This window comes from Urocampus carinirostris, chromosome 19 (genome assembly GCF_059441175.1).
Source record: "Urocampus carinirostris isolate Australia breed hairy pipefish chromosome 19, RoL_Ucar_1.0, whole genome shotgun sequence".
Lineage (NCBI taxonomy): Eukaryota > Metazoa > Chordata > Actinopteri > Syngnathiformes > Syngnathidae > Urocampus > Urocampus carinirostris.
Window position 1 is genome coordinate 26,234,285 of NC_142367.1, and position 24,739 is coordinate 26,259,023.

Here is a 24,739-nt window from a genome sequence, read left to right on the forward strand (position 1 = left end):
TGGCATCATTAATGGAAAATGATACCCGTAATTAACGTATGATGCAGACTTGTTAAGTCCGGGTCCCGTTGAAAGTAATCCAAGGAAACAAAATGTATATTTCCAAAGTTAAGGGTGGGAAAAATATATATCCACTATTGTCCGCTGCGACAACAGACAGATCTACCGGTGACTCAGCTTTACCCCAATTCCCATCAGCCCGCGTTTGCTCCACCCCTTCTTTTTGATTGGTCCGTAGAACACATAACAGAATAAATCTCTAAAATAAATACATTACAAAAATATACAGTTGCAAATACATATTATACACGGTTACACATATTTACGAAGAAAGACGGTACACCAAGAGAGTTTTCAAAGCTTTAATAATAATAATATAACTTTCATCCCAAACCCTGCCTTTGAAAGGTACCAACAAGCTAGTAGGTACATTGCAATGCATCAAACGTGTCTGTCTAAAGCACAGGTGTCAAAGAGGCGGCCCGCGGGCCAGATCAGGCCCGCTAAGGGATTGAATCCGGCCCGCGAGACAAGACTCAGAGAAGCGCAAGAGAAAAACAAGCTGCAGGTTGAAATATGTCAACATGATGTTGACAAAGCCAGGTGCCTCTCACAAAGGCACTGTACTTGTATTTATTTCTCTCTCTCTTCCTTTCTCTTCTTTCTTTCTCTTCTTTCTTTTCTTTCTCTTCTTTCTTTTCTTTCTCTTCTTTCTTTTCTTTCTCTTCTTTCTTTTCTTTCTTTTCTTTCTTTTCTTTATTTCTCTTCTTTTCTTTCTCTTCTTTTCTTTCTCTTCCTCTTTCTTTCTCTTTCTTTCTCTTCTTTCTTTCTCTCTTTCTCTTCTTTCTCTTCTTTCTTTCTCTTTGTTTTTTCTTTTCTTTCTCTTCTTTCGCTTCTTTCTTTCTCTCTTTTCTTTCTCTTTTTTCCTTTGTTTATCTTCTTTATCTTCTTTCTTTCTCCTTTTTCTTTCTCTTCTTTCTTTCTTTTCTTTCATTCTTTTTTTCTTTCTTTCTCTTCTTTTCTTTCTCTTCTTTCTTTCTTTTCTTTCATTCTTTTTTTTCTTTCTTTCTCTTCTTTTCTTTCTCTTCTTTCTCTTCTTTCTCTTTCTTTCTCTTCTTTCTTTCTCTCTTTCTCTTCTCTCTCTTCTTTCTTTCTCTACTTTCTTTCTCTTCTTTCTTTCTCTTTGTTTTTTCTTTTCTTTCTCTTCTTTCGCTTCTTTCTTTCTCTTCTTTCTTTTCTTTCTCTTTTTTTCTTTTCTTTATCTTCTTTCTTTCTCCTTTTTCTTTCTCTTCTTTCTTTCTTTTCTTTCTTTCTCTTTTTTCATTCTCTTCTTTCTTTCTTTCCCTTCTTTCTCTTCTTTCTTTCTCTTCTTTCTTCCTCTCTTTCTCTATCTTTTTCTCTTTCTCATTCTCTTTCTTTCTTTTCTCACCCCTCCTCTTTAATCTACTAGTCCGGCCCCCAACAGAATTTTTGTTCTATCGTGTGGCCCCCGAGTTAAAATGAGTTTGACACCCCTGGTCTAAAGGAAGCATCCCGTAATTATGAAATTCACGGTAGATTGTCCTCAACTTCCTTCTTATAACTGTCGCCAATACTTTCTCCAACTTTCTCATTATCGGAACGTACATTAACTTTACAGACAATGTGTGCTAAAACTTAGAGGTTGGAGTCTTTCTTGGCGCACATATTCAACTGGTCTCAATCTTACTTTTTAGACTCCAGCGCCGCCGGTAGCCGTTAGAAAAGTTCCATAAATTGGCCGCTTTACTAAATAAGCCGCAGGGCTGAACATTTGGGAAAAAAGTAGCGGCTTATAGTCCGGAATTTAGGGTACATGTTTTGTTTATGTGTACTTGACATTTTTATCAGGGGGTCTTTGGAAAACGTTCCCCCTATAGAGTAACCCTTCACCCATATAGTTTAACAACTGTGCTTTATAGGATGACAAAGAACAATATTTAATAACTTAAGCCAAAATGGATGCCATATGTCGAGCAGTTTACACAAGTGATTTCTATTTAGGACACGTTTCCCTCAATTTCCAGACTTGCAGAGTTTAGCAGCGGTGATGGCGAGAAGAGAGAATGGACAACCAAGTCCAAACCATCAGATGTGATTCAGACATCGCTAGCCGATCGTTTCAACCAGCTTCAGGATGCTGAGAACGCCTGGAAGAAAAAGGTAGGTTTTTGTTCTTGGGTAAATATTACATGAGCTTTGAGCTTACCATAATCGGGTAAACATCTTCAAATCTGACGGGATAAAAAGGTACGATTGTGTGGTTTTGCTATGTCAACGTTTCGTAGAATCTCGTACCTTTTTGTGTTGAAAGTAAAGACTTGGATGTGGACGTATCGGTTGAATTCCTTGGGTCTGCTTCCAGAAGGGTGAAACATTCATGGGGCATTTGGGAACAGCCGTGCCAAAGATCCAGGCTTTAGCTCGCCTCGTATTGTACAAATAAAACCCTACACCGTGACCTCACACCTGCGAGTATTTCGAAGTCACGCTTCTCCTTCTTTACCCTCCACTTCCTTTCTCAATCTCCAAGGAATTCCCTTTATAAACGAAGTTTGGCTAAATGGAGACTTGTATTTTAAGGTTAATTTGTGCAGTAGATGTGTACGTTTGTTTTTATTTACTTAGACTTAGATTTTTTTTTTTTAATTTACTTACTCTAACCTGCAGTGATATCCGTTGACCAATGCTGAACAGCTGTAGTTTTTTTGCTCTTGTAATTAACAGTTACTGGGTTTAAATGCAGTGAATAGTCCAACTGGGATCAGAAGTCAGATTTCTGGAGTACCGTATTTTCCGCACTATAAGGCGCACCGGGTTATAGGGCGCACCCCCAAAAAATTGTTTTTGGTCCTATATCTTCCATAGATAAGGCACACCGGATTATAAGGCGCTACAATGGGAACGTCGACAAAACAGTCAGATGATTCAGTCCAACTGATTACCCCCTTAACATTCCCAAAGCTTGCAAAGAAGCAAATACGTGTCGTAGACACGTGCGGATGCGGTGTCCGTACGATGTCACTTAAATGCGTCATTTCAAATATCATTCGGAAGGTTGAAGTCTTGGGATTCAAGAAATGCCAACCATTCCTTACTTTCTATTTTCTGTTTCGCTCACAACTTTACTGTGCATATGACAATAAACACTTGGAATTGAGTTGAATTCACTCAACTCATCACAGCAACATCAAGATCGTTCTAAAACAAGATACCGGGAAAATATAAAGCCGCATAGCTCACCTAAGTTCTCACGTTCAATAATGATACGCAATCATGGTCTTCTTACAACGGTGAGTGAAGTAAATCCAGACTAATGAAACATGTTTCTTTATGGCGTACTTTAGCAAGCTTGCTACGCCATTGCTAAACTCGGCCAATTGCAGGGTTTGTTTTGGCCATCTAGCCAATCCGAGGCTCCGAATAACTTCAGCCAATAGCGATCGATTTAACAGATGATTGACACATCTTTTTCGACCAATTGCAGGGTTTGTTTCTGCCCTCTAGCCTAGCCGAGGCTCCGAATAACTTTAGCCAATAGCGATCGATTCAAATGATGATTGACACATTGGTTAGCCAATGAAACGCCGGTATATAAATCCCAGCATACACCGCGGACTACTCCACGTTCGGGGGAAAATCGAGTCGGCGGCTGTTGCGTAAGTTGCGAGACCTTGCGATTTAATGTTGAGCCATATATAAGGCGCACTGTATTATAAGGCGCATGGTCAGCTTTTGAAAAAAAAAAGGCTTTTAGGTGCGCCTTATAGTGCGGAAAATACGGTATTTGTTATCAGTAGCATAAAGCGTATATTGAATTCCTTTAAGCCCTCTTGGTCATGGAGTGTAGCTATGACTCATTGAACAGCCTGTCAAAACAATGTCTGTGCAGTGTGCACCCTCACCCCCACTCATAGATAACTCCTGTAAGACGAATGTTGTGCTGAGAATCCCCCTGTGAATTCTTTCTTGCATGCTCTGTTGAATATTTTGATGAAAGAAAGATGCCTTGAGTAAAGGCAGTACCGTAGAAAAAAACATAAGTGACATGGATATTTACGGATCAGATGTTTAAAAAAAAAAAGTGTTTCAAAAAAAATAAAAGGTACACGACCAGTGTTCCCTCTAATTGCGCACTGCTCGCACATTCTCTGCGCACAAGAAAATCTAGCCGGCGCACAAAAATGAGGGCTCAAAATGACTAATTAAGAAGCGACTTAAGTCAAAGTTACAGTGCATGAAGGTAAAAATACACTGGTTCCCCTGACATTGTGCGGTATTTTGAAGTCGAGTCAGAGCAGAACGAAGTTGAGTAAAGTTAGTAGACTTGGTCAAGAACCGGCTTCTTCGGCTCGGCTCACTAAAAGGAACCGGCTCTTTCGGGTCCTAAACAGCTCTTCAGGTTGTTTTTGCTTCTTTAATCCCAACATGACCAAATATGATGTAAAACTATGCACAAAATGACTTAATAGAAGGGGGGAATAGAACAAAAAGAAAAAAATACCAAAAATAAAAAGTAGTGAAAAGCTGAGAAAAAAAGAAACAAAAGGAAGAGAAAAAAAGAAGGAAAAATTTAGAAAAAACACAGAAAAAAAAGAAAAGAAAGAAATGTAGGAAAAAAGTAAATAGAGAACAAAAAATAAAAACAGCTTGGAAAAAAAACTAAAATAATAAAAAGTTTGTGTTGCATTCAAATTATTTCCAATGATATCAAGTGAATCTTGTTGCCAACATTGTGCTTCCACAAAAAAATGTGATTAAGTACAGTTCTGTATTTTGCAACTGACTCAATAAGCCCCCCAAAATGTTAATATTATGCGACAAAATATATCAGGAAATAAAAAGAAATGGATATCTTGTGAAAGAATTGTAAGAACAAACGACGTTTGTAGGACATAGTACATGAGTCAATTCATTCAAAAGAGAAAAATAAATTTGCATTGCCGGAAACTCAGCAAAATGTAACATGATGTCAAGTTTTGGACATGTTTGATAATGAATTATCTTGCCACATTTGGGATTATGGTGGCTCACTGTTGTTTCAAGCGTTGTTCACCGACTTTGTGTGAACTCTCAGACCCGTGAAAAATTAGAGGGAACATTGTACACAACCTGTGTACATGCACATCCATTTCTCCTTGATTTCCTCTTGTCTTTCGTCATGCACTTAACGTTTTCCTCTGTTCATTCCCATTTTTTCCTCTCACCACTTTTCCTTCACCCTCTTTGTCCCCGCATTTGTAGTTCCTTACCACCAGACTACCCCTTTCTCTGACTTTGACTTCCGCCTGTCAACCTTTCCCAGTGTTTTGAGGTGAGTGGACATTATAATGCGTGTTGTGTTGCTCAAAAGAGCTCTTAAGCAAAACCACAAAGACTTTAAACAAAAATACTCGGTTGTTCAAGTATGTCAAGGCCCGTATGCAAACCTAGTTGTCTATAATAATAAAGCCAAAGTATATCATATATATTTTCACAAGTCAGTCAAGCATTCAAACTATATATTGCTGCTGATAATGTTAATCTTTATTTTTTTTTTAAAATGTTTTTATGTCACAACTTTCGGTCAAAGATTGGCTAAAGGACTGAGGAGATCATTTCTTCCTCATGCCATGAGGCTCTTTAACTCCACCCGGGGGAGTAAAAGCCCACATTAAACCCCACCCCCACTCTTTTATATTACCTTATTTTTATTACAGTGTGTATTTTACGTAGCACTATTTAAATACTCTATAGCAAAATGCTATATTGGGTATTTTTGTATTCTATATCTTTATTTTATTATTTTTCAACACAAGGATACTGCTGGAAGTGTGAATTTCCCTTCGGGGATGAATAAAGTTTCTATTTATCCATCTATCTCTCTCTCTCTCTGTACTTCTATCTTTATCTATCTCTATCTCTAACTTTCTTTGTCTATATCTATCTCTATCTTTCTTTGTCTATATCTATCTATATCTATCTCTGTCTATTTCTATCTCTATCTATCTCTGTCTATTCCTATCTCTATCTATCTCTGTCTATTTCTATCTCTATCTATCTCTGTCTATTTCTATCTCTATCTATCTCTGTCTATTTCTATCTCTATCTATCTCTGTCTATTTCTATCTCTATCTATCTCTGTCTATTTCTATCTCTATCTAGCTATCTATCTCTATCTGTCTCTAGCTATCTATCTCTATCTATCTATCTCTATCTATCTCTGTCTATCCATCTATATCTAGCTATCTATCTCTATCGTTCTATCTATCTATCCCTCTATCTCTATCTTTATCTTTATCTCTGTCTATCTCTGTTTATCTAGCTATCTCTGTCTATCCAGCTATCTCTCTATCCCTCTACCTCTATCTTTATCTTTATCTCTGTCTATCTCTGTCTATCTAGCTATCTCTAGCTATCAATCTCTATTCATCTATCTCTATCCACCTCTATTCATCTATCTCTCTTCATCTATCTATCTATGTTTCTATCTATCTATTTCTATCTCTATCTATCTATCTATATCTCTATCTATCTATTGTCTTCTGTGCAGAAAGATTAAAGCAGTTTATAAACTGAAAACTAGCTCAATCTCTTATTACAAAACTAATGCGTGTTTTATGCCATAAAACTAGTGTTGTTGTCTTCAACTCCCAAATTTTTCCGCCACATAAACTAGCATCATCTAGTGTTATTTTTGCCCATTCTAAACGTGTTTTTTGCGCTGTAAAATAGCTGATGCTTGGAAATGTTACTGTAAACTGGGTTTTTGAGTCAAATGCGTGACACGTGTGCTTTAGCTGTAATTGAAATGCAAGTGTCAAGACTTAATGACTTTACCAAATATCTACTATTATTTTTACCAGTGCTAATAAAGCAATCAAATTCTTCTGCAAGCTAATTTAGGTCATACTGCCTGGTGCCATTCTGAAGGTCTGTGAAAGACGGTTTCCTGTGGGAGACCAAAGCCTTTTGGTCTCCTCTTTCCGGGCTCTCTGGGGTCCTGTTAAGATTATGTAGTATTTCCCCCCCTTTGATTAGCTCCAGATTTAGGCTTTGCCACACCGCAAGTGTGTGAAAATTTCATAATGGTTTCTATTAGGAACTTTTGAGAAAACAAAAGCTTGCTGCACAAAAAGACAACATAGTTAATCCTGAAAGTACTACCATATTTTCCGCACTATAAGGCGCACCGGGTTATAGGGCGCACCCCCAAAAAATAATTTTTGGTCCGATATTTCCCATACATAAGGTGCACCGGATTATAAGGCGTTACAATGGGAACGTCGACAAAACAGTCAGATAGTTCAGTCAAACTTATTACCCCCTTAACATTCCGAAAGCTTGCAAAGAAGCAAATACGTGTCTCAGAGATGTCACCAATCACTCAAATGCATCGTTCCAAATATCATTTCTTTATTTCCATTTTATTTTTTGCTGGCAACTGTGTGGACAGCAAAGTAAGAATTTTATAGTGCAGGGAAACGGGCTTCTTTATTGTGAATATGACAATATACACTTTGAATTGAATTTAGTTTCAAAATAGACTCATCACAGAAACATCAAGATCGTTCTAAAACAAGATACCGGGAAAATATAAAGCCGCATCGCTCACCTAAGTTCTCTTGCAGCCATCACGTTCAATAATGATACGTAACCGTGGTCTTCTTACAACCGTGAGTGTAGTAAATCCAGGAGAGTCAAATATTTACAAATACAGAATAGTAAAAAATGTTTTCTCTATGCCGTAGTGCAACCCAACGTGTGATTCACATTCATCTTTTTGGGCCAATTGCAGGCTTTGTTTCGCCCCTTTCGCCTATGCGAGCCTGTCAATGATAAAAAGGATCCGCCCCCTTTACCTCCGAATAACTTTAGCCAATAGTGACTGATTCAAATGATGATTGACACATTGGTTAGGAAATGAAACGCCGGTATATAAATACACCGCGGACTACTTCGCCTTCGGGGGGAAATCTAGTCGGCGGCTGCTTGCCTTAGTTGCAAGACTTTGCGACTTAATATTGATCCATATATAAGGCGCGCTGTATTATAAGGCGCATGGTCAGCTTTTGAAAAAAATAAAGGCTTTTAGGTGCGCCTTATAGTGCGGAAAATACGGTACATAAGATTTCGATTTCAAAAAGCTGGTCTCAATGCACGAATTGCTTACTCTTAAACGACTAAAGCAAAGGTCAAGTGTTTGGCAAATGTGTCATTCGGCAGAATGTATTTCTTCGCATTATGTTTGGCGGCGGTCCAAAAAGATCTGCTTCCACTTTTACTTTTTTGCTGGCAGTTGTGTTTGAGTCACATGCACAAGTAATCGGTAAATGAAAGGACTAACCCAACAATTGCAGAATACTCACAGTTGGATTTAGACATTATTCTGTGTTCTGTGCTCATTTACATGGCGTTTTCAAGGCTTGAAATGTGCTTAAAATTTGGGTGAAGGGCTCTTAAATGCTTAAAACTGTTGCCATGTGTCTGCTTAAAAATGACGCTGACGTTATTTGCGCTTTACTCATGATCTAAAAATCTTATGTCTTATAGATACACACGCGTGATTAAAAATCGCATATGTTGATAGCAGATATCTTTGTGGCTCTACAAAATACATGATTTAAACAATGTTTGTCTTTTTAACGGTAGTGGAGAAATTGAAAATTTGGCTTTTGAAAGTCCTTAAAAAGTGCTTGAATTTGGCCCTGACAAAGGTGTACAAACAATGATTCTGTTTCTCATCGGATTATTAGGATTAATTGTCTTTTATTATCATCAATAACGATTTAGTGAACATTGTTTACGATGAAAAAAGGCATGTCATTCCATGATAAACGCTCAATAAAGACTTAAATTCAGATTCAGATATACTTTATTGTCATTCTTGTACACGTGTATACAGAACGAAATGTCGATACATCTGACCTGCACAGTTTCCTTGAATGTACAGATATAAATAAAATGTTGTATTGAGTTGGAGTATTGAAGTACTAATAATATACTAAATAATTATAGCTATGCATAGTATTATACAGTAGTGCAAAGAGTGCAAGAGGAGCAGCTAACCAGAAAGATACAGTATGTAATATTTAATGCCTTCTTGTGGTGCAAATAAGATCTCAACTTGAATGCTAGGCAAAAATACATCAACTAGCATACCCGTGTTATTTTTTTTTAAATAAATCATAGGTCTATAAATTTGTATTTCTTTTACATAGTGGAATCCCTACATAGAAATCCGGCATCTTGCTACTACGCTGCGCTCTGTGGCACTGTTTTTCGTTCGCATTATGACAATATAGTGCCATCTAGTGGTCAAATATTACACACTCTGGCTTTTAAAGACACAAATAAGGTAAAAGCAATGCCATGATAAGTATACCAAAATATTTACCTGCACGTAAATAATACTGAAATGTAAACAACAGTTTCCTAGATCATAGCTTCTTGTTTTTTCGCTTGATGACGACATCTTTTAGTAAGTAGCAGACGCTCTTTTATCGCAACATCCATCTCATGTCAGATTGACGCGATGGGCTAATTTCTCAATGGCGTACGCACCCTAATCTGATGCCACATGGACATCTGCTTGGCTGCTGTTCCCCATTTTTAAGGACTGCAGACATCTGTAGATGTTTAACTTGGCCCGTCTGGCCTTGACACTGAGGGACGGTTTACAAGTGGAAAGCCGGGGAATGTCTTTCATTACTGTCAGTTACTTTTATACATTGCGCCGAAACGCGTGTGCTGTTAATATCCAAATATAGTAACCGACTTGGCAATTTTGCAAATGCGAGGGATTTTTTAAAACATTTTTTAGGTAACCCGTATTCGTCGCAATTATCCTTTGCTAGAAAATGATTTGTAAGGCTGTTTAGATAGATAGATAAATACTTGATTCATCCCCGCCGGGAAATTCATATTTCCAGCAGCATCCCTGCGCTGAGAACAATACAATAATAAAGCAAAAAGAATACAATGTACACATACCCAATGTGACATGCTAATACCCACTGTAGCGTGTTATATAGAGCATCTAGATCAGGGGTGTCGAACTCAATTTACCTCGGGGGGCCACAGGAGAGAACAAATATTCTCTCGGGGGCCGGACTAGCAGATTAAAGAGAAAGAAAGAGAGTAAGAAATTAGACAAAGCGGAGGAGAGGAAAAAGAGGGTGGGACCAAGAAAGGAGAAAGAGAGAAAAAAGAAAGAGAGAGAGAGAGAGAACGTGAAACGTGAGAAACAAGAGATAAAGACAAATAATGAGAGAGGGGGAAAGAAAGAGAGAAATAAAGATATCCAAAGAGAAATCAAATGAGCGAAGGAGAGAAAAAAGAAGGAGAGAAAGAGAATGGGAGAAGACAAGAATGGGAAAGCAAGAGAGAGAGAAAGAGACAAGAGAGAGAAAAGGGGAAAATGGAAGAGAGAGCAAAACAAGGTAAAAAGACAAAGAGAGAAAAAAAGAGACAAAGATAAACAAAGAAAGAGAAGAAGAGAGACACAGAAAGTGAAAGAGAGACAGCGAGAGAGAGGAAAGGGGAGGGGAAAAAAAGGAGATAGATATATATATGGAGAGAGAGAGAGAGAGAGAGAGAGAGAGAGAGAGAGAGAGAGAGAGAGAGAGAGAGAGAGAGAGAGAGAGAGAGAGAGAGAGAGAGAGAGAGAGAGAGAGAGAGAGAGAGAGAGAGAGAGAGAGAGAGAGAGGAGAGAGAGAGAGAGAGAGAGAGAGAGAGAGAGAGAGAGAGGAGAGAGAGAGAGAGAGAGAGAGAGAGAGAGAGAGAGAGAGAGAGAGAGAGAGAGAGAGAGAGAGAGAGAGAGAGAGAGAGAAAAATAAATAAATACAAGTACAGTGTCTTTGTTCGAGGCACCTGGCTTTGGCAACATCAAGTTGACATATTTAAACCTGCTGCTTGTTTTTCTCCTTCGCTTCTCTGAGTGTTGTCTCGCGGGCCTGATCTGGCCCCCCGGGCCGCATGTTTGACACCCCTGATCTAGATAGTGCTACACAGAATACACATTGCAATAAAATACGGTAATATGCAATCTAGGGGGTGTGGTTTAATGTGGGCCTTTACTCCGCCGGGTGGCGTTAAAGAGCCTCATGGCATGAGGAAGAAAAGATCTCTTCAGTCTGTCCGTGGTACGAGACAGTGACAGCAGTCTGTCGCTGAAGCTGCTCTTCTGTCTGGATATAATGCTGTGTAGTGGATGCGATGGATTGTCCCGCAGCTTTTTCAGTGCCCGTCTCTCAGCTACTGTTGTCAGGCTGTCCAGCTCTGTGCCCACAACAGAGCTCGCCTTCCTTTTTTAGAATTTAGAATAGAATAGAAAATACCTTTATTGTCATTGTCACAAAATGGGTTGATCATATTGTGACAACGAAATTGGACGTGGCACTCCAGCTTCACATTAAACAGCGAGGATAAAAGAAGATAAATGAACAAAGAAGATAAGGCAATAATTTACACAATGTAAAGGAACAAAGAAGATAAAGGTTATAATTTACACAATAAAAACACTTAAGGTGATTAGATGCGTGTAAGGTGAGGCGAATTTTGTCTTTGGTGAGCACAGGGTTCTGGAACCTTTTTGACCTAAAAAGCAACAAAAGCTAAAATATCTTATTAGACACACCATATAGTTTAAATCAAAATTAAACAAAACGGCTCCCAAGACAAAAAATAGGCTATTGTTGGTGATAGGAATGAGTGGAGAGGTGTTTTAAAAGGATAGTGGGATGTTTGGGCGCGCTCTAAGTGATGGGCAGGGCACCTGTATGATGCGGCAGGGGTAAACCAGCGAAAGCTGTCGGGCCCTGCTGTTGAACAAAAGAGTGTGTTGTCTCACCCTGACCCGAGTGACATGGGACCAACTTAGGTACCGAAGTGCCTAATTTATGTGTTTGGGCCTTTGGGTTGGCCATAGTCCCCAAAAATTTTTGTGTGTTTTTTGCTATTTTTTGCCTTTTATTTTCTTGTTATTGTATGTGTTTGTCTTGCTGTCGGTCACCCGTCTTGAGGGATATGACCAAGGTAGATAGATAGGTAAGCACAGGGTTGTGGAACCTTTTTTGACCTGAAAAGCAATAAAAGCTCAAATATCTTTTAGCCACACCATATATTTTAAGTCAAAATTAAACAAAACGTCTCCCAAGACAAAAAATAATTCTTCTGCACATTTTATTCACTGTTTAATGATTTGATAAAAGCCATACAACAATAATAATAATGCCACAGCCTGTGTCCCATATGAATCCAAATATACCACATGAAATTCGTCTTCCTCCTGCAATTACTTAAGAGTGTTGAAGCTCATTCCCTCAGGCGTACACAAAAGGTAATCCCTCTCTGACCAGACGATGACGATGGCACTTTGTCATCTTTTTTTGAAAGGAAAAAGTTATCTTGAAGCTCTGTTGCTCGTTTGTCTGTAACTGTGGTGTACCTGTCCCACCAAGGATCCACATTCAGGCCGGACTGGATGATGAGGCTTTTATTTCAGTTGCGTTAGCATCACGCTGGAGACTGCAATGAGCGACACAACATACACACACCATGTGGTTATCACCTCCGCTGCTTCTCTACATCGTTAGCAGCGCGCTAGAGACTGCTAACACTATCCGCCTTCCGGTCATAAAATCAGAGGCTAAACTAAACCTTACCCCATACCAGCAGGTGGCACTGTTGGACTCATCATTGCAGGACACTTATACACAAACTATACAAACAAATATCAGCAGGAATTTCAGCAAAACAAATGGTAAATGGTCTGCATTTATGTAGTGTTTTTCAAGTCAATGAAGACCTCCCAAAGCACTTTACAATGTGCTTCACACTTACCCATTCACACACACACTCACACACCAATGCAAGGCGTCGATCTGCTTATTGCAGGCAATAGGGATTCAGGGTCCTGCCCAAGGACACTTTGACATATAACACGGAGGAGCCGGAATCGAACCAGCGATCTCTTGATCCCAAGACAAGCGCTCTACCTAAAAAGTTATCATTACACCCGTTACATTTCTCTGCTTTGCGATGGTCACTACACCATTTCAGTACACTTTCACCGTCTTCACACACTAATTCACCAGAAACAAGAAGTGGGGACTGCCTCGATGTGTAGACAAAGATCTGATCACAGCCACTCCTGTCACCTAATGGAGATAATTCCCAGAGGCTTGATACTTACTAACATTGTCAAACCATTTTTATTAGTTTTTTAAAATAAGAAAATGTGTTTTTATGTTTTTGCACTCAGAGACAATGCTGCTAAAAACATATTTATACGTAATGGCACTGAACGTGTAGAGAGAACCCCTAGTTGTTGCAATTACTCCTTGCTAGAAATTGATGTGTGAGGCCGTTTAAAGACATTTAAGGTGATCAAATCCTTGTAAGGTGAGCTAAATTCTGTCATTGGTTAGCAGAACCTAGCATCTTGGGTGCATCGAAGTTGATCCGCTCTTTAAAAGGGAGTATTCAGGTGCAAAAATGGAAATCACTCCATTTAAATCCAGGGTGATAAACGGTAGGGATTGCGGTGTTTCTCTTGTGATTTTTAATAGTTTATTAAACCTACTGTGGTTTTGGGAAGCTGTGACTCACCTCATTAAGAAACTGACTAAGATATAATTTCACTCTACATTGTAAGAGAGGCTGAGGGTTTTTGGGGTTTATTTACAGGAATGTTTCCAAAGGCAACAGTTGTAATGTTTTCATTTGTTTAGTGTGCTAGCCACTGCAGAGTGGTTAACTGATCATGTTTCACTGAAAGAATAACCATTTGAATAATTATGTGCAAAATTTTCACACAAAAATACAATATGGGAGCTGAGATTTTCTCTGTAGTGGTTAAACATCTTGGCATTTATTACCAGGGTTGGGTAGGGTTACTTTAACTGGATTACTTTCAATGACTTTTGGATGACTCCAATACCAAATATGCTAATAAAAGACAAAAGAAACTAAATATAAATCAAATGATGACTCACAACACGTGGTAAGCTTTCTCACCTGGCTTTGATCTCTTTGATCTCTGGCAAAACGAACATCAAATGCCACAGAAACAAAATGAAAATAAATCCAAACATCATTTTTGCCGTTCCATGTGTTCCGTTACTCCTCAAGCCTGCACAAAATTGAGTCATTTTATTCCTATTTAGTTTCTTTTGTCTTTTATGAGCATATTTGGTATTGGAGTCATCCAAAAGTAATTGAAAGTAATCCAGTTCAAGTAACCCTACCCAACCCTGTTTATTACAATACCAAGCTGTCATTTCTAACAAGCAATATCGACACCAGTTTTCACTCATTCAGATTCAACTCTCGAATTCCTTTGTCCATTCAGAAATTTTGATGATTTTCAAAATCACGGATCAAGTCAGTTTATCGGATGTAATGCCTATCCCTAGTTTGTTTACCTTTAAATATAAATTCTATAATCAAACTTACTTCTAATCAGTGTTCCCTCTAAGCTGCGCAATTGCGCACTGCTCGCACGTTCTCAGCGCACAAGAAAATCTAGCCAGCGCACAAAAATCAGGGCTCAACATTACTAATTAATAAGCGACTTAAGTCAAAGTTACAGTGCATGAAGGTAAAAATACACGGGTTCCCCTGACGTTGTGTCCTAAATGCGGTATTTTAAAGTCAATGTCGAACGAAGTTGAAAAGTAAAGTCAGTAGAGTTCATCGAGAACCGGCTTCTTCGGCTCGGCTCACTTAAAGGAACCGGCCCCTTCGGGTCCTAAATGGCTCTTCAGGTTGTTTTTGCTTCTTTAATCCCAACATGACCAAATATGATGTAAAATGATGCACAAAATGACTTAAAGGAATGGGGGAATAGAACAAAAGAGAAAAAAGATACCAAAATGAAAAAGGAGTGAAAAGCTAAGAAAAAAAGAAACAAAAGGAAGAGAAAAAAGAAGGAAAAATTTGGAAAAAAGCCAGAAAAAAAGAAAAGAAAGAAATGTAGGAAAAAGTAAATGGAGAACAAAAAGGAAAAAAGTAACAGTTCGGAAAAAATAAGCACAATGAGATTTTTTTAAAGGAATTTATAAAAAAAGTAGAAAAAAACACGAAAAAAGAAGAAAAAGTTTGTGTTGCAGTCAAATAATTATATCAAGTGAATCTTGTTGCCAACATTGTACTTCCACTAAAAGATGTGATTAAATACAGTTTCGTATCGTGCAACCGACTCAATAAGCCCCCCAAAATGTTAATTCTATGCGACAAAAGATATCAGGAAATAAAAAGAAATGGATATCTTTTGAAAGAATTGTAAGAACAAACGACGTTTGTAGGCCGTACAACCTTTGCAATAGTACATGAGTCAATTCATTCAAAAGAGAAAAAGTAATTTTGCATTGCCGGAAACTCAGCAAAATGTAACTTGAGTCAAGTTTTGGACATGTTTGATCATGATTTAGTTGCCACACTTGGGATTATGGTTGCTCACTGTTGTTTCAATCGTTGCTCACCGACTTTGTGTGAACGCTCAGACTTGTAAGGAAAATTAGAGGGAACATTTCTTCTAATATTCTCTAATATTATGAATCCCCTTCTTTCATTCGAGCAGAAGTCCGGCATGGATGCGTCGCCCAAGGTGTCTCTGGCTGACCGCATGAAGGTCCTCAAGGACAAGGAGGAGCAGTGGAAGAGCAAAGGCAAAGGAGCCGCAAACGATTCTGTCCAATTCACCGTCGCCGGGCGCATGGCCAAGAAAGGTATGAGTGCCAACTGTTAGGAATTAAAGTATATTACTAATTTAGCGTTTACCAAACTGTTCGAATTAGATATCCGACTCCATTAACCAAACACAAACTTTATTCTCCTAACAATACGTGCTCATTTTCTTAATTTAGGGAGCGGAGACAAGAGAATAGACAGGCTTTTTCACACGGGGGCAGATTTATTTTCTCAGAATTATTATTAAGTGAATTCCATCAAATTTTGCCGAATTATAGTCGAATTAGTCTTCTCGAGCCATCCATCTCTCGTTCTCCGCTCCTGTCTGTCCGTCTCGTCTCTTCCGTGTTCCGTTCTTTTGATGCGTCGGGACATCAGCCACTCCCCCTGGGCGTGCTGACTACTCCCCTGGGCGTGCGGCTCCTGGGCCCCGAGTTGCCGACCACCAAGACAAGGTGTCGGCCTGGCTAAATATGTACGTAATTGTTGTCAATAAATGTACCGTAAATTCCGGACTATAAGCCGCTACGTTTTTCCCTAACTTTCAACCCTGTGGCTTATTCAGTGATGCGGCCAATTTATGTCATTTTTCTAACGGCCGCTAGCGGCGCTCGAGTGTTGCTACCATTAACTGCCCTGTCAAAGCTATATTATTATTATTAAAGCTTTGAAAACTCTCTCGGTGTACTGTCTTTCTTTGTAAATATGTGTAACCCGTGTATAATATGTATTTGCAACTGTACATATTTGTAATGTATTTATTTTAGACACTTATCCTGATATGTTTTGCACGGGTGAACTAAAAATGAGGGGCGGAACAAACGCGGGGTGCCGAGTTTAAGTGGGGACTGCTAAAGGTGAGGGACAGACAAGGAAAGAAGAGGGGGTAAAACGTTGGTTAAAGAAAAAGGAGTTGCGTGAGTAAATGTGTTCATCTGATATATTCTTCCCACCCTTACCTTTGGAAATATACACTTTTGTCCTTACTTTCAACGGGACCCGGACTCTGCAGGTCTGCATCAAACCTTAAGTACCGGTATCATTTTCCGTTCCCTTTGCCGGCTGTGATTTTTGGACTGTGGACTTTAATGAAGGACATTTAGTTTCAATCGCGGGACTTGCAGTCGGGTTTGGGTTAATTTTGTGTTTGTGTTACATGTTTAAATGTGGGCGCATGCGGCTTATATACAGGTGCGGCTTTGTATGTACAAAATCGTTTTTTCTCTTAAAATGTGGTGGGTGCGGCTTATAACCAGGTGCGCTCTATAGTCCGGAATTTACGGTATATGTAAATGTTCTGCATTTCTATAGCGCTTTTCAAGTCAATGAAGACCTCCCAAAGCGCTTTACAATGTGCTTTACACTTTTCCCTTTTACACACTAACTAACCGATAGCAGCGTCAGCCATGCAAGGCGCCTGCCTACCTGTTTATTGGGGGCATTAGGGATTCAGTGTCTTGCCCAAGAACACTTCGACATATAACACGGAGGAGCCGGGAATCGAACCTGCGACTTCTTCATCCCATGACGATTGCTCTGCCTCCTGAGCTAATGCCGCCCCAATCATGTTTCTTAAGGTCTCGTGTCGGACGGGGATAAGGGAGAGTCTCGTCTCACCCCCATGAAGAAGTCCAATGCCACACCTGTCAAGCCACTCGATGGTATGAAACACCCACCTCCCAAATTCTTGTATTGGCACTGCTTCATCGTTATCATGCTGCAAATGATTTAATCATCTGGTTTTTAGAAATCTCCAGTCGAACAGATGTCAAGGTGGAAGGGGACAAAAGGCTTGACAAGCTTGAATCCTTCCTGGACAAACTTCATAGTAAAGGTACTTTACAGTCATTCTATGCATCCCTGTTGAGTATTCTCCATTTATGAATGAATGAAAACTTTATTCGAACATCAAAATAAAAAACAGAACAAAAACAATAACTCAACATCAAAATAAAGTTACATGACATGTTCGAAAAGGGGTAGTAAGAAGCAAATGCTTATATTCCCTACCCCTTCATCTTCCCCACCGAATGTACCAATGATATAACAACAAGTGTAATGATATTAATAATAATAGTTATGGTATAAGAATAGCAACAATAACACAAAGTTAACTAGACGTTCCAAAGTTTGACTCCACACACAGACACACACATACTTTTCCTGGTGGTTCTCACCTTTGGGATTATGAATTCACTACAGCCCCTTAAGTTATAATTTCCCTTTTTCCGAATGAATCATTTACGGATATTTTCTGGCACTATGTTTTTGCTGACCTTAAGCAGCAGCTGTGCAGAGAAAATTTTACTAAATCATCTAATTTTAATAATTTGGACTGCAGGAATAAAATATGAGTATAATCAAGATATGGTTCTAATTGGATGTTTTTGGAGGATAAAAATTGGCTGTATTCAACTTTTGTAATGATTTCCCCAGACTTCTGCACAATATGTATGGAAGAACTAGAGAACAATATCATAAATACAATGCATTCTAGTTTAAAAGGAATTTGGCTTTATTCATTTTTGAAATTATTTTAGATACCTTAGTTTGTATGTGTCTGATGTGTGTTTTCCAACTTAATTTATTGTCTATTATGACCCCTAAAAACTTAATTTCTAATACAATGTCTATTGCAGCACCATTCATTTTTACTTCTAAATTTGGATTTGCCTTGCGATTACCAAAGAATATTACTTGGGTTTTATTTAAATTTAAAGATAATTTATTTATATCCATGCATACTTTTAGGTTAATAAGTTCACGATTAATACAGGTTACCATTATTATTTTAATAGAAAATGATAGTGTCGTCTGCAAATATTACTATTTTCAATAGTTTAATAGTTAATAAATTAAATAACTTTGGACCCAGGATAGAACCCTGTGGTACTCCACAACAGATGTCCAAGTATTCAGATGACAAATCTCCCATTTTTACATATTGCTTCCTCCCCATCAAATAACTTTGAATTCATTGCAAAGCCACGCGCCATTTAATTTTCTAAATGAAATCCTTAGGCGTGAGCAAAAGCAAGACGTCCACCATCGAGGTGACCGCAGAGGCAGAGAAAGAAGTCATGACCTTAGACGACGACGAGACCTTCGGCAACTTCTACAGATCCATCTCACCTTCAGCCCTCCATGACTTCGTCGTGACCGAGGCGGACTTGGGCCAGATCCAGACGAACACGCCTACGTAAGTACTATGGCAGAAAAGAAACTAATAGGGATTTTAAAAATGAGGTTTCATACTCAGGCTGACGTCAGCTACTGCCAAGCACAAGCGTGCCGTGCGGCCGAACCGACGAAACCAGGGCTCCAGGAACCCTCTGAGAGCGCTCGCCGCCCGCGACGACATCCGGCAGGTTTACACGGAACAGAGGCTCAATATCGCTAAAGTAGAGACCAAGAGGATCCAAGTGGAGCGCAGTAAGAATGAGTTATTTCATATACGGTATTTCGAGCCGTCACAGGTTTTAGATCAGAGGATGGGTCTAAGACTCAACTTACTCGGAGGGGTTCCAGGCTAAGTGGGGCTTTATTGCACCTAACATGCCACCATTCTCAAATATTTTCTTTTTCTAAAGAAAATAAGATGTGTAAATAAGAACATAACTGTATTACGAATTAAGGAAATAAATTCATCCATCCATTATCTGCACCGCTTATCCTCAGTAGGGTCGCAGGGGTGCTGGAGCCCATCCCAGCTATCTTCGGGCAGTGGCCAGGGGACACCCTTAACTGGTTGCCAGCCGGTCGCAGGGCACACAGGGACGGACAATTCCCTCGCTCATTCACACCTAGGGACAATTTGAACCGGCCAATTGCATGTTTTTGGAATGCGGGAGGAAACCGGAGTGCCTGGAGCAAGCATGGGGAGAACATGCAAACTCCGCACAGGAGGTTCGATCTCATGACCTCAGAACTGTGCCGCACACGCGCTAACCACTGCTCCACTGTTGAGTATTAAAAAAGGTTAACATTGTTTTGATTTCTATCTTTTTTTGTAGATTTGTAAATATTTGACTTCAGGTGTTTTTTGTGTTAATGTGTTTATGAAAAAAATGTAACGTTTATTCTTTTTTCCTCTTTCATCTCTTTTTTTCCTCTTGTGATTGTATTTTTCCTTTTGCTTTTCTTTTTTTCCTTTGTGCGGGATGATACATTAAACAAAACATTAGCCGGCATAACGCAAGATCCGTTTTTGAGTGTGTTTTAAACACGATATTTGAGAGTCAATGTTCTTGGCTGGCCGCTCCCATTGAAAGCATGAAATGGAGCGAATTGGACAGAGACAGACAGAGAGTGAAAGACAGAGATAGAAAAACAGAGGGACAGACAGAAAGAGGAAGAGAAAAGCAGAGCAAAGGGAAACATAAAAAGAAAGAAAAAGAGGGGGAGAGCTAAAGACAGACAGGAGAGAAAGAGAGAGAGAGAGAGAGAGAAACGGAGAGACCACCTGAATTTCTGACTCATTAGATTTTTCTACTCACATACTGAAACTGGTTTCTTATTTATTCATCCATTATCTTATGTGGTTTCTTATGTTCCTTATTATTAGTACTTATTTGTGATTAATTTATTTCCTGGGGCAGCACGGCAACGCAGTGGTCAGCGCGTGTGCAACACAGTTCTGAGGTCATGAGATCGAACCTCCTGTGTGGAGTTTGCATGTTATCCCAGTGCTTGAGTGGGTTTCCTCCAGGTACTCCGGTTTCCTCCCACATTCCAAAAACATGCACGTCAGGTTAATTGGCCGGTCCAAATTGTCCCTAGGTGTGAATGAGCGAGCGGATTGTCTGTCCCTGCGTGCCCTGTGATTGGCTGGCAACCAGTTCAGGGTGACCCCTGCCCACGGAGTTGGCTGGGATAGGCTCCAGCACCCCCGCGACCCTACTGTGGATAAGCAGTACAGATATTGGATGGATGGTGGTTTAAAGTGAAAAACACAGAATGCCCGGAAAAAAATGCAAATTGACCAATCACAGGAGAGAAAAATCAGTCACAGAGGAAACCAGCTGTTGATTGGTTGGGAGCCGTCTCCCTTCGTTCCCTTCCAAGAGCCTCTTAGAGACATTTTTTTACGTGAACAACACTAGTCTGTTGCCTACAACAGCACTGTCTGTCATAGTTGCCATGGCGCCCAATTGGCCCCGCGCGTGTGGCGCTAGCTGCGGCTCATTAACAGATCGGCTTCCCATCTATTTAAGCTTGGTGATCTCATTTTTCCTGTGTCAGTCCATCAAAGAACTTCTGCCCCGCCAGACGTGGGTTTCGACTCGGTCCTGTCCCTGATGGTATTGTACGGTATTGTTCCAGTTTATTTTGTCCTGTATAATATCGGTTTTCAGTTTAGTTTTCGTCTATTTTTGTCCTGTTGATTATTGTCTCCAGTTTTCGTTCCCGTCTGTTTATTTTTTATATCCTGATTCATTATCTATCCTGTCTGTCCCGTCCTGTCCGGTATCAACCCCATCTGTCCGATATCCATTCGGGCAATTGGAATAAATCTCATCGGTTTCTGGCTTCCTCTCTTTTCATGCCAGACCGCTGCCCAACGTGCATGACTCACCATTTCCCTAAAAAATAAAACGCTTGTGTGAGAACGTCACGCATTTGGGTCCTGATCCAGTTCCGGTTCTTGAAACCTTCAAATATAGGGTTCTCATTTTTGGCGACTCGGCCCTCATTCGCCTTTTCTTTCGGCGCGTCGTCAAAACTGTATTCGTAATTGCTATCTAACTATATGGTCGTTGCTGTTTTGAATGGTGACATGATCGGAAAAGACATGATGTAAACAACTTGATGAAAATGCATCAGGTTTGTGGTGGCAAGCTGACATGGAGCTGTTACTGAGAAAAATAACGCCGTTACGCATTATTCCAAACACTATTTAGAACTTCCCAAATTAGAAAAAAACCATTGCTGACGTCATCTATCCTTTGGCTATGTTTCTGCCTAGTGGCCAAACACTCCAACCTGGCTGACGTGGCCTTGGCGGGCCTGGCCAGCAAGGAGAACTTCCGCAAAGTCAACCTGCGCAGCGTCAAATCTACGGAAGTGGTGACCAACAACAGTGCTCTGCCCTTCCATAAGCTCATGCTCATTCGCATCAAAGGTCCCATTTTTTAAAAGCATGACGGAATTTAGACGAGTCGACTTTATCTTGTATTCGTCGATCCGTAGGTCGGAGGCACGTTCAGGTACGCCTGGTGGAGCCCACATCCAGGTCCTTAAACAGCGGGGACTGCTTCCTTCTCATCACACCGAAACATTGTTTCATGTGGAGCGGCGAGTTCGCCAATGTCATTGAGAAAGCTAAGGTAAGCTAACTCTCCGAATGTGTCCTGAGTTAGAATCGGAGTTAGGCCCTGAAGTGAAACGCAATAGCATCCTCTCCTCTGTCTTGATACCAAAGTGTCATTCCAAATGAATTCTGACGAAAAATCAGAAATAACTTATTTTAAAACAGCTACCGTAAAATCCGGACTATAGAGCACACCTGATTATAAGCCGCACCCACCACATTTTCAGAGGAAAGCCAATTTTGTACTTACACAAGCCGCACCTGTATATAAGCCGCATGCGCCCACATCAAACAAATGTAACACAAACACAAAATTAACCCAGACCCGACTTTAAGTCCCGCGATTGAAACTGAATGTCCTTCATTAAAGTACACAGCCGGCAAAATGAACGGAAAATGATACCGGTACTTAAGGTTTGATGCAGACCGGCAGAGTCCGGATCCCGTTGAAAGTAATCCAAGGAAATAAGTCTATATTTCCAAAGGTAAGGGTGGGAAAAATATATATATCCACTATTGTCCGCCGTGTCCACAAACACTCACCTTTACCGGTCCCCACTTCCCGTCAGCCCGCGTTTGTTACGCCCCTTCTTTTTAATTGGCCCGTGCAAAACATATCAGAATAAGTGTCCAAAATAAATACAAATAAATACATTACAAAAATATACAGTTGCAAATACATATTATACATGGTTACACATATTTACAAAGAAAGACGGTACACCGAGAGATTTTTCAAAGCTTTAATAATAATAATATAACTTTCATCCCAAACGGTGCCTGTGACAGGGCAGTTAATGGTAGCAACACGCTCGCAACACAGTAAACGGGTCTGGTAAAAAAAACATGCCGTACTTGTGCCTTTCTTTTTGCATTTTGCATGCTGAGGGTATGTTTACGCTAATTTAATTAATGCACAAGCCAAGAAGTTGCAGTCTTCCTCGGCGCATATATTCCACCAGTCTAAATCTTACCTTTTGTACTCGAGCGCCACTGGCTGCGGTTAGAAAAATTACATAAATTAGCCGCATCACTAAATAAGCCGCAGGGTTGAAAGTTTGAGAAAAAAGTAGTGGCTTATAAATTTATGATACTTTGTTACTAAAATGTCTTTATGACAGGATTGTGTTGTTAGCCAGTAAATGTGACTCCTATGTTGAAATTAGGGGTGAAACGTTACATTTTGACACTGATATTTTACTCCTGCAATTATTAAAATTGGATGATTTTGTCAAAATTTTCACTGCACAACTGCTATTTAAGGTCAACAAAAACATGGTACCAGAAAACATCCATAAATGATTCATTCGGAAAGAGTAAAATTATAACTTAAGGGGCTGTAGTGAATTCATAATCCCAAAGGTGAGAACCAGGGTTGGGTAGGGTTCCTTTAACTTGATTACTTTCAATGACTTTTGGATTACTCCAATACCAAATATGCTCATAAAAGACCAAAGAAACTAAATATGAATACAATGATGACTCACAACACGTGGTAAGCTTTCTCTCCTGGCTTTGATCTCTTTGATCTCCGGCAAAACGAACATAAAATGCGACAGAAACAAATCCAAACAGCATTATTTTTGCCATTCCATGTGTTCCTTTACTCCCCAAGCCTGCACAAAATGTAGTCATTTTATTCATATTTAGTTTCTTTTGTCTTTTATTAGCATTTTCGTGTCCAGCATGATCGCCGTGGCGACCGGCTGGCCCCGCCCCCTGGGCACCAGCTGAAGCAGATCGCCTAATTTGCGCGTCTGCTTCTTAAGGGGGGTTTTGGGTATTGCGGGTTGCTGTTTCATTGCGTTTTCTGTTCTGCATTAATCTGTTCTGTCTGTCTGGAGGAAACCTGTGTTTGCACGTTTTGAGTAAAACCTGTTTTGTGAGTATTTTTAGTCTGAGTTCCTGTTTGCCTGTAAAGCCTGTTTTTGTTTGTTTTGTCCCTGAATGTTGGACGACTTTTATTTTGCTAAATAAAAGTTCTGATCGTTAACGCAAATGAGTTCTCCCTTCCTGCCTCCTGCCTCTGATCTGGTCCGGTCTCCTGACAAGCATATTTGGTATTGGAGTAATCCAAAAGTCATTGAAAGTAATCCAGTTAAAGTAACCCTACCCAATTCTGGTGAGAACCACCAGGAAAAGTATGTGTGTGTCTGTGTGCGGAGTCAAACTTTAGAACTATTTACAAGATGAGATCAAACAATGTCCAACTATTCACGTGTGCAAATATAAATACAAAAAAACATTACTGGCGGAATACAGAGATGAAGAAAAAGGGTATGAGTAATACGGGAGTTTGGGAATAGTGCGTCTACAACTATGGTTAACTTTGTTGTTATTGTTGCTATTGTTGTTATTATCATTGGTGTATTTAATAGGGAAGATGAAGGGGTACGGAAAATAAGCATCTGCTTCTGATACCCCTTTTCGAACATGGTTATGTAACATTATTTTGTTGTTATTGTTTTTGTTCTGTTTTTAATTTAATGTTCGAAATAAAGTTTTCATTCATTCATTCATGTGCGGAATTTCAGGCGTCGGAGATGGCGTCCTTCGTCCAGGCCAAGCGGGACCTGGGCTGCAAAGCCTGCCAGGTGACGACCCTGGAAGAAGGCATCAACACCGACAGCAAGTGGGCCAAAGAGTTCTGGAGCCTGCTAGGAGGGAAAAGCCAATATGCAGGTGCGACAATCTCGCATGTTGTATAAGAAAACCCGGAGACTCGAGACAAAATAGGAG

At 39.8% G+C, this 24,739-nt stretch overlaps 1 protein-coding gene across 2 annotated transcripts in view; it reads left to right on the forward strand.

Moving 5' to 3' along the window:
• The window catches only part of svild (supervillin d), a 107,824-nt gene that overhangs the window by 59,692 nt on the left and 23,393 nt on the right, over window positions 1-24,739 (forward strand). For both annotated transcript variants that reach the window (XM_088323156.1, XM_088323155.1), the window contains 9 exons: window positions 2,046-2,181; window positions 15,581-15,728; window positions 17,268-17,351; window positions 17,438-17,524; window positions 18,712-18,889; window positions 18,950-19,122; window positions 21,656-21,811; window positions 21,880-22,016; window positions 24,535-24,682. In XM_088323156.1, coding sequence (XP_088179282.1) covers window positions 2,046-2,181; window positions 15,581-15,728; window positions 17,268-17,351; window positions 17,438-17,524; window positions 18,712-18,889; window positions 18,950-19,122; window positions 21,656-21,811; window positions 21,880-22,016; window positions 24,535-24,682 — 1,247 coding nt within the window. The remainder of the gene's footprint in view (window positions 1-2,045; window positions 2,182-15,580; window positions 15,729-17,267; window positions 17,352-17,437; window positions 17,525-18,711; window positions 18,890-18,949; window positions 19,123-21,655; window positions 21,812-21,879; window positions 22,017-24,534; window positions 24,683-24,739) is intronic.